Below are 13,036 nucleotides of genomic sequence, written 5' to 3'. Positions count from 1 at the left end.
AGAATGCTATCCAGTCTCACCTCCAGAGAAAGAACTGTGGGAGTATAAATACAGATTGTGACATATGATTTATCACTTGTTTATTTGGGTATATGATTTGGGGTTTGGGTTTTAAGAGATTATTCACTTATATGAAAGGGAATTTTTTTATCTTAACTTAATCAAGTACTTGGGGTGCTCTACCCTTTTAACTTAATCAGACAGGAACTTGTGAATTCTTTTGATAAGAGTTCACACCCTCAGAGGATGGGAGATGGATCCCACAGACACTGACCCCTGGGCAGAGCTAGGCAAATTGAGACTTTGATTGGTTCCCGAGATATGATAGATCAGCCCACAGTGAAAGGAAGGAGGAGCCAGAGAGACAGGAAGTGACGTGGAAAAAACTGCTTATAAAAGCCAACCATTCTTCTACATTCTCTGCATTAGAGGACTTCTGCTTTGGAGGCTGAGACTCTCCCACTCCTATGGCCAGAGACTGGAACTTTGTCAGGGAGCAAGCTAGATTTCTTCAGAGCAGATTTACAGTGGTAGGCTAGACAATTCCCCTATTACCTTCCTACATTTCCCTCTTTATTACCTCTACCCTGCTGTAATAAAGTTACTAAAGCTGCTAACATCCTCATGACTAGAGTTAATTTTATAAACGGCAACCACAATTCAAATTTTTAAATTCTTATATTTGTCAAACCCATTTTTAATTATTACACTTACAAAAATGAATAATTTGGAAATGTATTTTGAATGATAATACATGTACATCCCAGACTGAATTGCTTGTCCACTCCAGCAGAGGGGAGGGAAGAAGGAGGAAGACAAAATGAATCATATAAATTTGGAAAACTTATGTGTAAAGTTGTTATTAAAAACAAAGATAAATCTAAAAAAAATAAAATAAACTTTAAAAAAATTGTTAAAAATGACAGCCAATTGTGTGAGTTGTAACTTTCAGGATCCTAAAAATAATTCTAGAAAGACCCAAAAAGATGATACCTCCCTCCCTCCCTCTGTCTTGACAGAAGTGGAGGGGCTTGTAAGTGCAAAGCAGTGAATATACTAGACGGCTCAACTGATACTTTGGTTCTTTTTGCCGAGTCACTTTTGTTGACTACTTTCTTATTCTTGATTTAAAGGTATAACTTGGTTGGGGAGAAAGGAAGAGGACATTCTGGAACATTAAAAAGGTGAAAGGAAAGAAGGAAGAACACAAAACTAAGATCACTTTTTACAAGTTCAAATATTTTATTTTTTCCCTGAAAAAAACAATTAGGTTCAACAACCCCAAATATTCCACATTTCCCATTGCCATAGCCTCACTTACACAGTGCTAGCCTCTAGAGAGGCTACAGAAGAAAGAACTTAGATAGCAACCTCTGAACATGAAAAGCACCTGAAATTTTCCACCTTTGTTTAGTAAAATATTTTAATAATTGGTACAACACAACAGCAAATTGCAAAAATTAGGTATTCCCAAATGCAACCTCACAAAACTTAATTCAAAACCCAAGACCACTGCATGTAACTGAGGAATTTAGAACAAGGTAAAAATGGTAAAATAAAGAGGGCATCACCGAGACAGGTGGATCATTTACACAAAGGAAAGTGAAACCGAGGTTTACTTGTCTGCAGAGGCAAAGTCCCATGTGAGACGCTGCTCGGGTGCTCCTGGATGGTCCCTGAGCGAGCAGGCTGTCACCAACATGGCCCTCTTTCTTCTACTCGCTGAGATGCCTCCAGAGGAGGGCAGTGAGGCTTGTGACAGTGAAGCTCGCCTCCCCTCCTTAGAACTGTCCTGTCAAAACTCCCTCTGGGTCCCCAAGGACTTCCCTGTCTGAACCTCATCACCAGCTGCTGGCGATCTCGGAGCTCCAGGGAAAGGAATATTCACTCCCTCCTTAGCAAACCAACGCTACTTCCTAGCAAAGTCACTCTACTTCCTGGGCCTCGGTTTCTTCATCTGTATTTTACATTCTCTGATTCTACGAAAAACAGCTGAAGATTTCTGCTTTATATCACAAAAGTATTCTTGAAAAGCTCAAAATTCAGTTAATATAATTATCTTCTAAGCCTAGGAAGTCTAAGTTGAAAAGAAAGCAGACAGAAGGGCAGACTCCCCTAGAAAACCACGTCGTCCCGTGCTTATGTTCCATTTCCCAATCCCATTTTCATCTCCTTCGGGCAGGGTGTTGGACACCTCTGCTCTAAAAGATCTATGTGAAAGCGTGCTACTTCCGAGAAGTCTTAAAGTGGCTACTGCATAAATCCAGATTGTCACCTCGTGGAAGGAGCGTCGGTCCACGGAGGCCCCACGACTCCCTGCCTTTCCATTTCCCCAGAATCCGTCCCTCTGAGCATAAGGACCCTCCATCTAGAGCCCCCAAGACCACTACTGTCCTTCCCTGACTGGATTCTATTTTCTTCCTTTGATTTCGGTACAAGAAAGAAGAGAGCCCAGAATAAAGAGACAGTGTGCCATGCTGACAGCACAAACTGTCCAGGGCTTAAGCATGAAAAGAGAAATGATGGAAATATTCACATATCTGGAAATCATCATTCTTCATTTAAATTACTTATTATTAACTTCCTACTATAAAATATTCATTTTTTTCTTAGACTGTGGATAAGGGGGAAAAAATCTAAGGACAAGATCAGTTCGCTTTGCTGTTGATAATTTAATTGTTCCGAGGTCCGGAACACACATTCTGGACAGTAGCTGCTCCGTTTTCAAGGTTAAGCTTTTCCAAATGAAACGCTTAAATATACAGTAATCTCTTGCTCCATACTCTGGCAAATAGTGCATTAAAGACATTCTTTGGGTCGTGATTGAAAACATTCTCCACATCACCTCCTCGTCTCTCTCGACAACTAGATAACAAAATAGAATACTGTCAATAGACACATTTCCCAACAGCATTAGTGTTACATGGATGGGTTATGTCTGTTGAAAAGATGAACAAAAGATTCAACTACAATATATTCCGCTTGTCCAAAAGACATCTATTTCTACTTAAATAAATATAGAAATGAGCTCCTGTGTCTGCCTCCAACACAAGAGCTCTGGATTCCACCCACCTGCTCCTGGCGCCCGCCACGGGGCCATGATAAATACCAGCAACGCTCGCCTGAAAAGAACACGCCGCCTCTCTTAGTTATGTACAGAAGTTAGGGTTCCACAGACCCCCGCGCTCCTCGGGAAACAGCTCCCAGAGCATCTCCAGCCAGCGAGGGCTCGTGCGTGAGCCACAGAGGTTTCGCAGCGTTCCTGGGAGGAGAGACGACCCACGGGGCGCGCTGGGGCACGAGGGCTGCCGGGCGCTATCTGATGTGGCCCGACGCATTGATCCTCTTACTGGGCGTCCCTGGCAGGAGGTTGCCGGCGGTGCCATTGGTGATGTTGGTGGCCGAGTCACTGACCCCCATGTAGTCCACCCTGCTCTCCAGCTTCACCAGGCGCTGCAAAATGTCGTCCAAGAGGACAGCGATGGTTCTTTTCAAGTCAGCTGGGGAAGGAAAAGACGGCCCGTGAGAAAGGGAAAAGAGGGACTGAACAGACTGATCTCGTCTCTGTGGGGCTGAGGGGGAGCCAGAAGGAATCGGGCAGCCTTCAGGTGCTCAACAGACATTTCTGAAGCAGCTGTATGGAGGAGGAGCCTCCACCCAGGGAGAGTCCTGGCTTCGAATCCCACCCACCCCCATCCTGTGTGCCCTCCGGCCACTGGCCTCCCTGATTAAGCCAATGAGGAGTTTTCCCCTCCAGATCTAAGACCTGGAGTCACTAAAACCACCCTTCTCTCAGCATTTAACTCCGGTTAAATGATTTCCATTTTGTATTTGGCTATAAGGCACACAAGTCTCTTTTAATCATCTGCCTGCTTGGCCAGGCAAGCTGGTCATAAGGGTTCAAGGCAGGCCACAGGAATAGGGAAGACATGCAATCATGCAAGCCAAGTATGATGAAGATTATACATCCTGGGGCAGCTGGGTGGCTCAGTGGATAAATCCAAGCCTAGAGATGAGAGGTCCTGGGTTCAAATTGGCCTCAGACATTTCCTAGCTATGTGCCCCTGGGCAAGTCACTTGACCCCCATGGCCTGACCTTTAGTGCTCTTCTGCCTTGGAAGCAATACTTAGCATTGATTCTAAGATGGAAGGTAATGTGTAAAAAAAAAAAAAAAAAAGGTAGGGGAAAATGCTCTGAATTTTGTCACAGAATGGCATAATTTTCCTTTTCAGAGGTAGGGGAAAGGAGGAAAGAAGAGAAACCTGGGAGAAGGGGTTCCACCTTTCTCCCCACTCCATACCCCCACCAGTCACTCTCTGGGAACTGGAAAAAGGCCAAGGAAATGGTGGGCCCCAAAAGCCATAAGGGACTGACAAGCCTGAATCAGAACACAAACCCAAGAAGGAGTGTGACACCAAGCTGAGGCTCAGCCCGAGTTAGAAAGGAGCCTTCTAATTAGGGTCTGTTCCAAAGAGTAAGGGAAGAAGCAGCTATTAAAGGAAAACTTAACAATCAGCGAGAAAGAAAACCTAATTGTATTTTGAAGGTTTGATTTAACAATGCTCCAAAGTGCAATTAGCTTGGAATTGACTGTTTTAATAAAGCTGTTTCTATGTAAACAGAGTGAGCTTGGGCAGAGAGCCACCTCTTCTGTCTTCTGGACGCCCACTCGGACTGCCAAGGGAGCTGAGAACACGCTAAAGGAGTGATTCCTGTCCCTCCTGGGACCCTCCATTCCCCACTAGGAACGAGCCACATCAGCCCAGCCTGAAGGAAGGAAGACTGAGCAGAGGCAGGGCTGGTCTCTGAGGCTGGCCCGTGGATTTAGGGGGACCCCAGAGCAGGCTATGAGGTCTGCTTTGGTTGGAGGTCTTTGGGTCTTCAACCCTCCTGTGCCTCTATGCACGGGGTGCTTTATTAAGCCCCAGCTGCGATGGATGACAAGGGAGGAAAGGAAGATGCCTTTGAAAGGCCCTGGGCCTGGCAGCAAGACCCCAGAAGGAGGAGGGCATGGGACGAGGAACTAGCAGAGCGATCATGACTGAGTAAAGCTCTTCTGCTATAATTAGCGGGGGAAGAGCAGGCAATGAAAGGAGGAAGGGTTGTAGGCCCAGAGCAAGGCAGTCACCTCACTCTTCAACCTGGTCTTCAAAGCGAGGAGAGAGGGCAAGTTCCAAGGGTTGCCATGCAGATGGAGATAAGGAATCAATAAAGTAGAACCATCAAGCAGCAGGGAGGACTCAGCTGAGGTTATCCGGCGTCAAAATTTATCGTGATCAAATCAGAATCTGCCCGTGAGAAACAAGAGGACCCTAAGAGATCCCAAGAGGGGACCTAAGAAGGAAGCAGGATTCTTAGTCGTGTGGGAGGGCGGTAGCATTAGGGGAGTCCAGCGTGGGGCCAGGAGTACAATTCCCAGAGAAGAGGAGGTCTAGGACAGAATCACAGAGGAGTGTGGCTGCCACGGAGTCTGCTGGGGTAGAAGACATGGAGAAGTAGGTGATCAGGTGTTGTCCATATGATTAGTGAAGCCCAAACATCGATAACAGATGGAGGGAAAAGGTCATCAGCCAAGTACCAAAGACCATGAAAAAAGGAAGCAGATGATGGTCGCTCAGCAGCTATGACTGAATCTCCTGGACCTCAAAATGGGAATCTGGAAGCAGCCGAGGTTACCCACTTCTCCTTGGCCTTGTGTGTCAAGGGAGTGGGAGAAGGCCACTAGGGGAAAGGACTGCAAGGAACATGGCGCCTCCGGGGAAAGCCAGGTTTCTGTCTAAGGCAACCTGACTGGATGGCTGGGATCAGAGAGGCAGGTCTGATGGTGCCTAGAGGCAGTATGAGCCATAGTGGGGAGAGCACCAAGAGCCTCTGTCACTCCCTAAGTGACCATGGGCAAGTCTCTTCCTAGCTCTGGGCCTCAAGCTCCTCACCTGGTAAAAGAAGAGTTGGATTCAATGGCCTTGGGGGTCCCTGCTGGCTTTAAATCTAGGATCCCTTGGCAGCAATACCACCAAGTAGTAGGAATGGGTGGGCGAGAAAGCATGGAGTCTGAGGACTAGCCCCACCAAGCTCCATCTGATGAGAACTGGCATTTCCATGAAGAGGGAGTTCCCTTAGCTTGAGCTTGTTAGACGTTTCCATAGGAGACAGAACTAGCTACCCTTGACAGGCATATACCTTCACATTAATACCATTCGATGGGTAGGAAATCTTTTATAAACCTAGCAGCTGGCATCTTGGTTTTAAAATATGACTTTTTATTGACCTTCACGACTCTTCACAACTTTTCTTAAGTTCTGTTTGTAAGATTTAGTTTGAAACACAGTCAACTCAATGATGTTCACAAACCCAACACTGGAGCAACATTAAAGCTGCAATCATCCAGAGTCACTCTCCTAACATCTGGGATTCATTCAGACTTGGACTGGGGTAAAGGTTGCCTTCCCATTATCTCTGAAAAGATGTGCTACACAAACTGTGTAAAGCAGATGACAGAGGGATTGCTCAGCCTCATTAAAATGTTCTAACATTGTTTAAGTTTGCAGAGGAGCAGACAAAGTGCTCATTACAAAATAATCTGTGGCAATCCCTGAGGCAACAGAAAGTCCGCAATGACTAGACCAGAGTCCAAAAGTGTGGTTTGTATCCTGGCTTTGCCAGACCGCTTCCTGGTCATCCTCCCTGTCGTGCATCCTCTGGGCCCTCGGGCCGCCCAACACCACGACCGGGGGCTTACCATACTCCTGCTTTGGAAACCACCACAGTGGAGCCACCTTATCCTAACTGGCAAGTCAGGGCCAGGGCAGGCAGACACACAGGGCCCCCAACGCTGCTTCCTAACCCATCTAGCCATCCACCCTGGCTACCTCCCAGCCATCACCCGGATGCCAGGGTTCCTAACCTCCCCCCACTTTCCAACTCGCATTCTGGGAACAGTAATGAAATCAGTACGACTATTGAGAAGGGATCAGCTAACTGGTCTCCCCTACGGTTCTAACTCACCCCCCCAACGCCTGCCAAACCAAATAAATACCCCTCCGCAGCCCCCACCCTTCCCTCCATTAGAATGTCAGCTCCCTGAGGACAGGGAGTAACTTGCTTTTCTCTTTTTATCTCCAAATGCACACAGCCCTTGGCACACAGAGGGCACTAGAGGCTGGCAGAAATGTTCCTGGAAAGAATGAAAAACAGACACTAAATGCTAATTACAGGGACCGAGTTTAGGCAAAGAGCCAGGAGCCTAAGATTGGTTAAGCTGGGCTCACATGGAAATACTTGAATATTTGTTTATGCTTTGTGGCAGGAAAAGGCTTGAAGAATAGGAGGGTGAGAGGAAGGTTACTCATAAATGAAGGTGACATAAAAAACAAAGTGACACGGAAATAAGAAATGTTTAAATGCTTGTCTATTGACATCATTAGCTATTTGAGTTGAAAAGGCTGGGCTTCTAGTTGGCATGGAAGTGTAAGTAAAGGAAGACCATGAACACCCACTAGGCCTTGATCATTTAATCTGCTTAATTATAGCTTTTTTTTAAAGAAAGATTTAATGAGAATAAAGCCCGCAGCTCATAATCCCACAGCTAATCAAAGGCTGGCTAAAAATAGGAATAGCAGAGGCAGAGGGAACCCGGCCTGGCTGCGGTGTTCAAGTCGGTATTTCATGCCTTGGAATCATCTTCTCTTTACTGGTTTCTTCCACATAACTATTAAGATGGGGTGTTGTGGGGGCAGCTGGGTAGCTTAGTGGATGGAGAGCCAGGCCTAGAGACAGGAGGTCCTGGGTTCAAATCCGGCCTCAGACACTTCCCAGCTGTGTGACCCTGGGCAAGTCACTTGACCCCCATTGCCCATTCTTACCACTCTTCCACCTAGGAGCCAATACTCAGTATTGATTCTAAGGCGGAAGGTGAGGTTTAAAAAAAAAATAAAAAGATGGGGTGTTGTGAGGTCCCACTCTTGTTCCTGACAAGATGAAGATCTGTCTCTGAGTGCTCAGACCCCCTTTCCTGAAGCTGCTCATGCTGAATGCAGAGGCCCCCAAGGCCCCCCCAAGGCCCCCCCACCCCTCCTTTCCGCTGCTTCCCTGACCGAATTCCTAGCCCGCTTTTCCCCGACTCTGGAAGGTGCCGTCGCTGCTGCACGTGGATGTGACATCTGAGATTTCCACCACTTTTACAAGTCGGGCTGAAAGGTTTTCGCAAAGGAAAGTTCAGAGGATGGAGGGCTTTTTCTTCTCATTCTTTTTTATTTTCCTCGCAAGATTGCGAGAAAGAGCCGAGATGTTTGCTCATGTCATGAAGGCGCTCTGCTCATCGGGAGAAAGATGAGACAAGGAGGACGTGGAGCGGAGGAGCGAGGTGCCGGGCGTTCAGAGGGTGGATCCGAGCGGAAGGGAGGAGGGGAGCAATAAGGGGCCAAGAGAGTCCCGGCCTGCTCTCTGGTAGAAGGGGCGAGGCCCCCGCGTGCTGGGGAGGCAGCCTCAAGCTTCCCGTCTGTAAATCGGGGGTCGCGGCAGCCTCTCCTGGCAGGCCTGCGGGATCGTCACGTGGGCTCCGGTAAGGAAACTCCAGAGAGGTAGAAGAGGAGGTGGAAGCCCACGCAGGCAGGCAGGCATGTGTGTGCGCACGATCAAAAAACCAAAAACATGAATTAGATTAGATGCCCGCAATAGGCCAGGAAGCGTCAAGACAAAGACGTGCTTCACGGGGAGCGAAGGGGAGACGAGGCCACAGCACGCCGAGGCGGCCTGGGACGGGGACAGGCTTCCCCCCGGAGGCGGCCCCGGCTGGAGGAGCTGAGGAGGAAGGCCGGCCTTGACAGAGGCACAGGGGGAGGCAGAGGCCGGAAGGGCAAGAAGGGAAGCCCTGGCTAATGAGGCCGGAGCCTGGCTCCGAGGGCCCCAGGGGCTGCCTGGATGTGCTCCTGGGCCTTGAAGAGGGAGCCGCCAGAGCTCCCGAGGCAGGGGAAAGCCCCAAGGATGGCTGTGGCGCCCCGAGGCCCCCACAAAGCTCTCAGCCGGGGTGGCCGGGCGGCAGAGGGGGACCGACCACTGCCTCAGTGGAGGCCGAGGGGACGAGAGGCGGCAGCCAGCCAGGGAAGCTGAGGAGGCTCTGAGGCGGCCAAAGGTAACTGGAAGAGGTTTGGAAACGGAATACAATGCCGAGACTCAGCTGCCCGCTGCGTGTTTGTGCGTGAGGGAGGCGCGGAAGGAGGGCTCCTGCCAATGGCGTTTGTCAGTCCTCAGAGGCTGCCTCATCTGGCCCCGGGGCAGGCGAGGGACGTTTAGTGGGACGATAAAACCGGGCGCCAGAACGGCTCCAGAACCTCCCATCGCCACAGAAGGAGCTGCCAGCTAAGAAGGAATGGAGAGTGGGAGCCCCGGAATCCACAGGGGCTTCCCCTGAAACGGTGCCCTGCCCGGGAGCCAGGCTTTTCCTCCATCCTCGCCAGGGGGTGCCCCGAGTCCTCAGAAGCCAGAAGAGAAGAGGAGGAGGTCTGGGAGGGCCCCCAAGGCACGCCGGGAAGGCGCCCAAGGCAGGCTGGGACAGGCTGAGGCTGGCCCCGATGGCTGCTAAGGCAGACAGAGCAACTGTCCACTAAGTCTGCAAGGATCCAGCCCCCAACGGGCTGGGAAGCCATGATTCCAGGGTCCCCTCAGAGCAGCCGCAATCCTCGGGAGAGCCCACACCCCCCTCGGTCCCGGAGCTCTGCTGACTCGGGCCGCCAAGGCCCAGCTAGCGATCACAGCGCGGGGCAGGCAGGCATTGGGAGGGGCTTCTTGGCTTTTAGGGCAACAGTCATTCCAGCAAAGGCCGGGGAGCCCTCCTCGGGCTCCAGAATAAACAGAGGACTGTCAAGGAAACCCTCATTAGTATGAGGACGTCACATGTCACAGGAACCACATTCTGTGTCCGTGTAAACCTTCTAATTCCGTATCAATCCGTAGGAACCGCGGCACGAGCACAGACCGACGGCTCTCAGGGAAGCCTCGGCCTTCACACTCAAACCTGGTAACAACCCAAGTGGCCTCGTGACTTCGGGCCGGCCTCTCTGGAGTCAGTCACGCGTCCTGCTGGCCCCCAGAAGCCACTCCACATCCTCTCTTGGGCCCTCCCACCCCACCCTCTGCCCCCTTCTTGCAGACGGCCCCCTCCGTGGCTGCTTCCTTCCCTGACGCCTCCTCCAGGCTCGACCATCCTTCAGGGGCCTCCTCAGACGGTCAAGTTAGGTCTCCCCTCTCGTCCTCAGCCAGACTCACAGAAACAAGGACCCCCATTCCGTCTCCCCTTTCTCTCCCTCTCGCCTCCACTCTGGGCAGTGCAGCTTCGGGCCTCCATCTCCCATGTGACCCCCAATCTCTCGTTTGCAGTTTGACAGCCTTCTTTCCTCTCAGACGTCATGGCCGTCTTCCCTTCTAGAATGCTCTCTCCTCTTCTCTGCTGCTCCTCCATCCCTGTTGCTGGCTCCTGTCCCCTCAGTCTGGCTCCTCCCAGGGGTCTGTGTGGCACGGCTCTCCCGACCTCTCTCTCCATCCTCGCTCCCATCTACAGCTGCCACCTGAACTCTGGTCCTACATCACCAACTGGCTAGCCTACATTGTAAATTGGATATCAAGGAGAGTCTCAATGCTGCTTCACCCAAACTGAACTCACTGCCTCCCTCCAATCCAGATTTCTATCAAGCCCCAATTCTGCCAGGTTCCAGGACTTGTAAGCCAGCGGCATCCTCCAGTCCTCCCTCTGTCTCACCTGGTACAGCTCATCAGGGACCAAACCTGCCCTTTCTACCTCTGCAGTGTCTCCTCTCACACAGCTCCCACCTCGGAGCAGACCCTCATCACCTCTAGCTGAGATTATGGCTGTAGCCTCCTTGCCTCTGTTTCTCCCGACTCCAGGGCCTCCTCCACACTGTTCCCAAAGTAAGTTTGCTCAGCACAGATCTAATCCACTCACTTCCTGCTCCAACAACTCCAGGGACTCCTGGAATAAAAACTCTTCTGTTGAAGTTCTGAAGTCCTTTACCCTTTGTCTGTCTGCCTCGATTTCTGCAACTATAAAAAGGGAATCAAAAAAGCACCTACTTCGCGGGGTGGTGGAGAGGATTAAAAGAGATCATATTTATTTAGCACAGGTCCTGGCACATGGTAGGCACTTGGCAAATGCTCAGTTCATCCTTCTCTATCTCTAACCCCCAACACTCACTCACTCACACTCACTCTCTCCCTACTCTTCTCTCTCTTTCTGTTTCTCTTTCTCCCTCCTCTCTCTGTCTCTTTCTTTCTCCTTCGGTCTCTCCTTCGGTCTCTCTCTTTTCCCAAGATCACCAAACAGATATTCCATTCTGTGCCTCAAAGAATCCCTCTCTTGCTTCGAGATGCAGTGTCAGTCCTACCTTTGGCAAGAAGCCTTGGCTGGTCTCCCAATCAGTGGTGCCATCCCTCCCAAACCACCTTGAATGTATTCACTTTGTATTTATGCTGTGTGTCTATATGCTGTCTTGATGTACCTGTTGTGTCCCAGGCGCCTCCCTGTCCCATGTAAGCTCTGGTGAGGAGAAGAAATCGTGCCCCTCTTTGTATCAGTCTCCTTAGGGCCTGGCGTGGTACCTAGCCCTGGGCAATTCTTTCAGACTCACTGAAAAGTACAGGAGCATACTTCCTGGAGGGATGCTCACACTGATGTCCCTCCTTCTACAGAATTAGGATTAAACAGAGGAAGAGATTAATAAATCCTGACTTAGTAAATCTCATTTTCTTTCAAATTCCACATGCTATAAGTCTAAGCCAAGGGAGATGTCCGCTTGGGAGAAGTTTTTATTAAATGTCTGGAGGAGTTTAACTTCCTGGGGTGAAAATGAAGACTTCTCAAGTTCAAAACCAGTGACTAAAAGGTAAGCTAGCTCTCGGAAGGGCAAGAGGAGAATTCATTTGTTGAAGATTGCTTTTTCCTTAGGAGTCCATTAGGTCTTTTCTCCCCATTTCCTTGTTCCTTCCTGGCATCCTCTACTTTTCCTGGCCTGCATTTTATTTTGACAAACCATAAGGCTGAAGAAGAAGGTTCACCACTACATGAAGGGCAAAGATGGTGGGAAGGCCAAGAGGGAAGAGGTGGCCGGGATGTGTTTGGGCTTATTAACCAAACCATTAGCATTTATGAAGTGGCTACTAGGTGCCAGGGAATAGGCACTGCAGATCCAAGTACAAAGAACAAACTATGCCCCTGGCAAAGAGCTTCCATTCTAATGGATTGAAAAGTGTGTATGTACCAATCTTGTACTGGGAGAGGCACATGGCTAGAGAGCCAGGCCAGGGTCATGTTTAGACCAGAAAGGAGAGAACGTCCCTTCTGGAGTTTCCCAGCAAATGTATGAATGTGAAAGAGTTTAGGAACACTGATGAACCTCCCCCTGTCCTTACAGTCAAAAATGCTGTGTTGGAGGCACTGACCACCCAGACGCCTGCACAAGAAGAGCCTGAATGGATGCTAAAGGACTAAATGAAAGACGTACGCCTAGAGCACAACTCGATTTCCAGCCTGATTTAAATGGGGAGAAAAAGCTTACGATCCCTTACCATATCCTGCCAGAGATGCCCCATTCTCGCCATCCATGAGGCTCTTGTTTTCCTCGGCCAAAGCTTTCACGTATCTTTTGCTTAAGTCCAGGATCTGCTCCCGTAACTCCATGCTGCTCGGACGTCGTGGATGTTGGACTGTGTAGTGAAGCAACAGCAACCCCCAGATGAAGCCAAATATAATCAACAACAAACTCAGTTTCTGGGACATGTTTTTTCTGGAGAATGTCAGGAACATTCCGGATGCAGGGAGCAGATGGAGCTGGACTAGAAAGTTGGGAAGTGACACCAGAAAATGACCGGAAAAATAGATTGAGGGGGGAACCCCTTTAATCTCCTGGATGGTTCATCTTGAGCACAATTCTTTCCAACTCCAAGTCAATGCACTGTCCCTATGTGAAAGTCAGGGGAAAAAAAGAGTAATTACTCTTCATGTTCTGGGGCAGAGAAGTAGAAGAA

The 13,036-nt window shown here is 49.5% G+C and overlaps 1 protein-coding gene across 1 annotated transcript; it reads right to left on the bottom strand.

Moving 5' to 3' along the window:
- Positions 1 to 3,310: 3,310 nt before the first annotated feature.
- Positions 3,311 to 12,815, bottom strand: CCDC126 (coiled-coil domain containing 126). Its single transcript, XM_044677789.1, has 2 exons — positions 12,578 to 12,815; positions 3,311 to 3,500 (listed from the first exon to the last, which is right to left on the bottom strand). The coding sequence occupies exons 1-2, from the start codon at positions 12,813 to 12,815 to the stop codon at positions 3,316 to 3,318; spliced, it is 423 nt and encodes a 140-aa protein (XP_044533724.1). The 3' UTR covers positions 3,311 to 3,315.
- Between the last annotated feature and the right edge of the window lie 221 nt (positions 12,816 to 13,036).

The sequence above is a fragment of the Gracilinanus agilis genome, chromosome 5, assembly GCF_016433145.1.
Source record: "Gracilinanus agilis isolate LMUSP501 chromosome 5, AgileGrace, whole genome shotgun sequence".
Classification (NCBI taxonomy): Eukaryota; Metazoa; Chordata; class Mammalia; order Didelphimorphia; family Didelphidae; genus Gracilinanus; species Gracilinanus agilis.
This window is presented reverse-complemented; position numbering and strand designations above follow the sequence as displayed.

Excerpts from the sequence above, each read along its gene's own strand:
- CCDC126 (XM_044677789.1), bottom strand. The coding sequence starts at position 12,815 with ATGTTCCTGACATTCTCCAGAAAAAACATGTCCCAGAAACTGAGTTTG. Across the intron at positions 3,501-12,577 it reads GGCATCTCTGGCAGGATATG|CTGACTTGAAAAGAACCATC; the intron begins GTAAGGGATCGT and ends TTCCTTCCCCAG.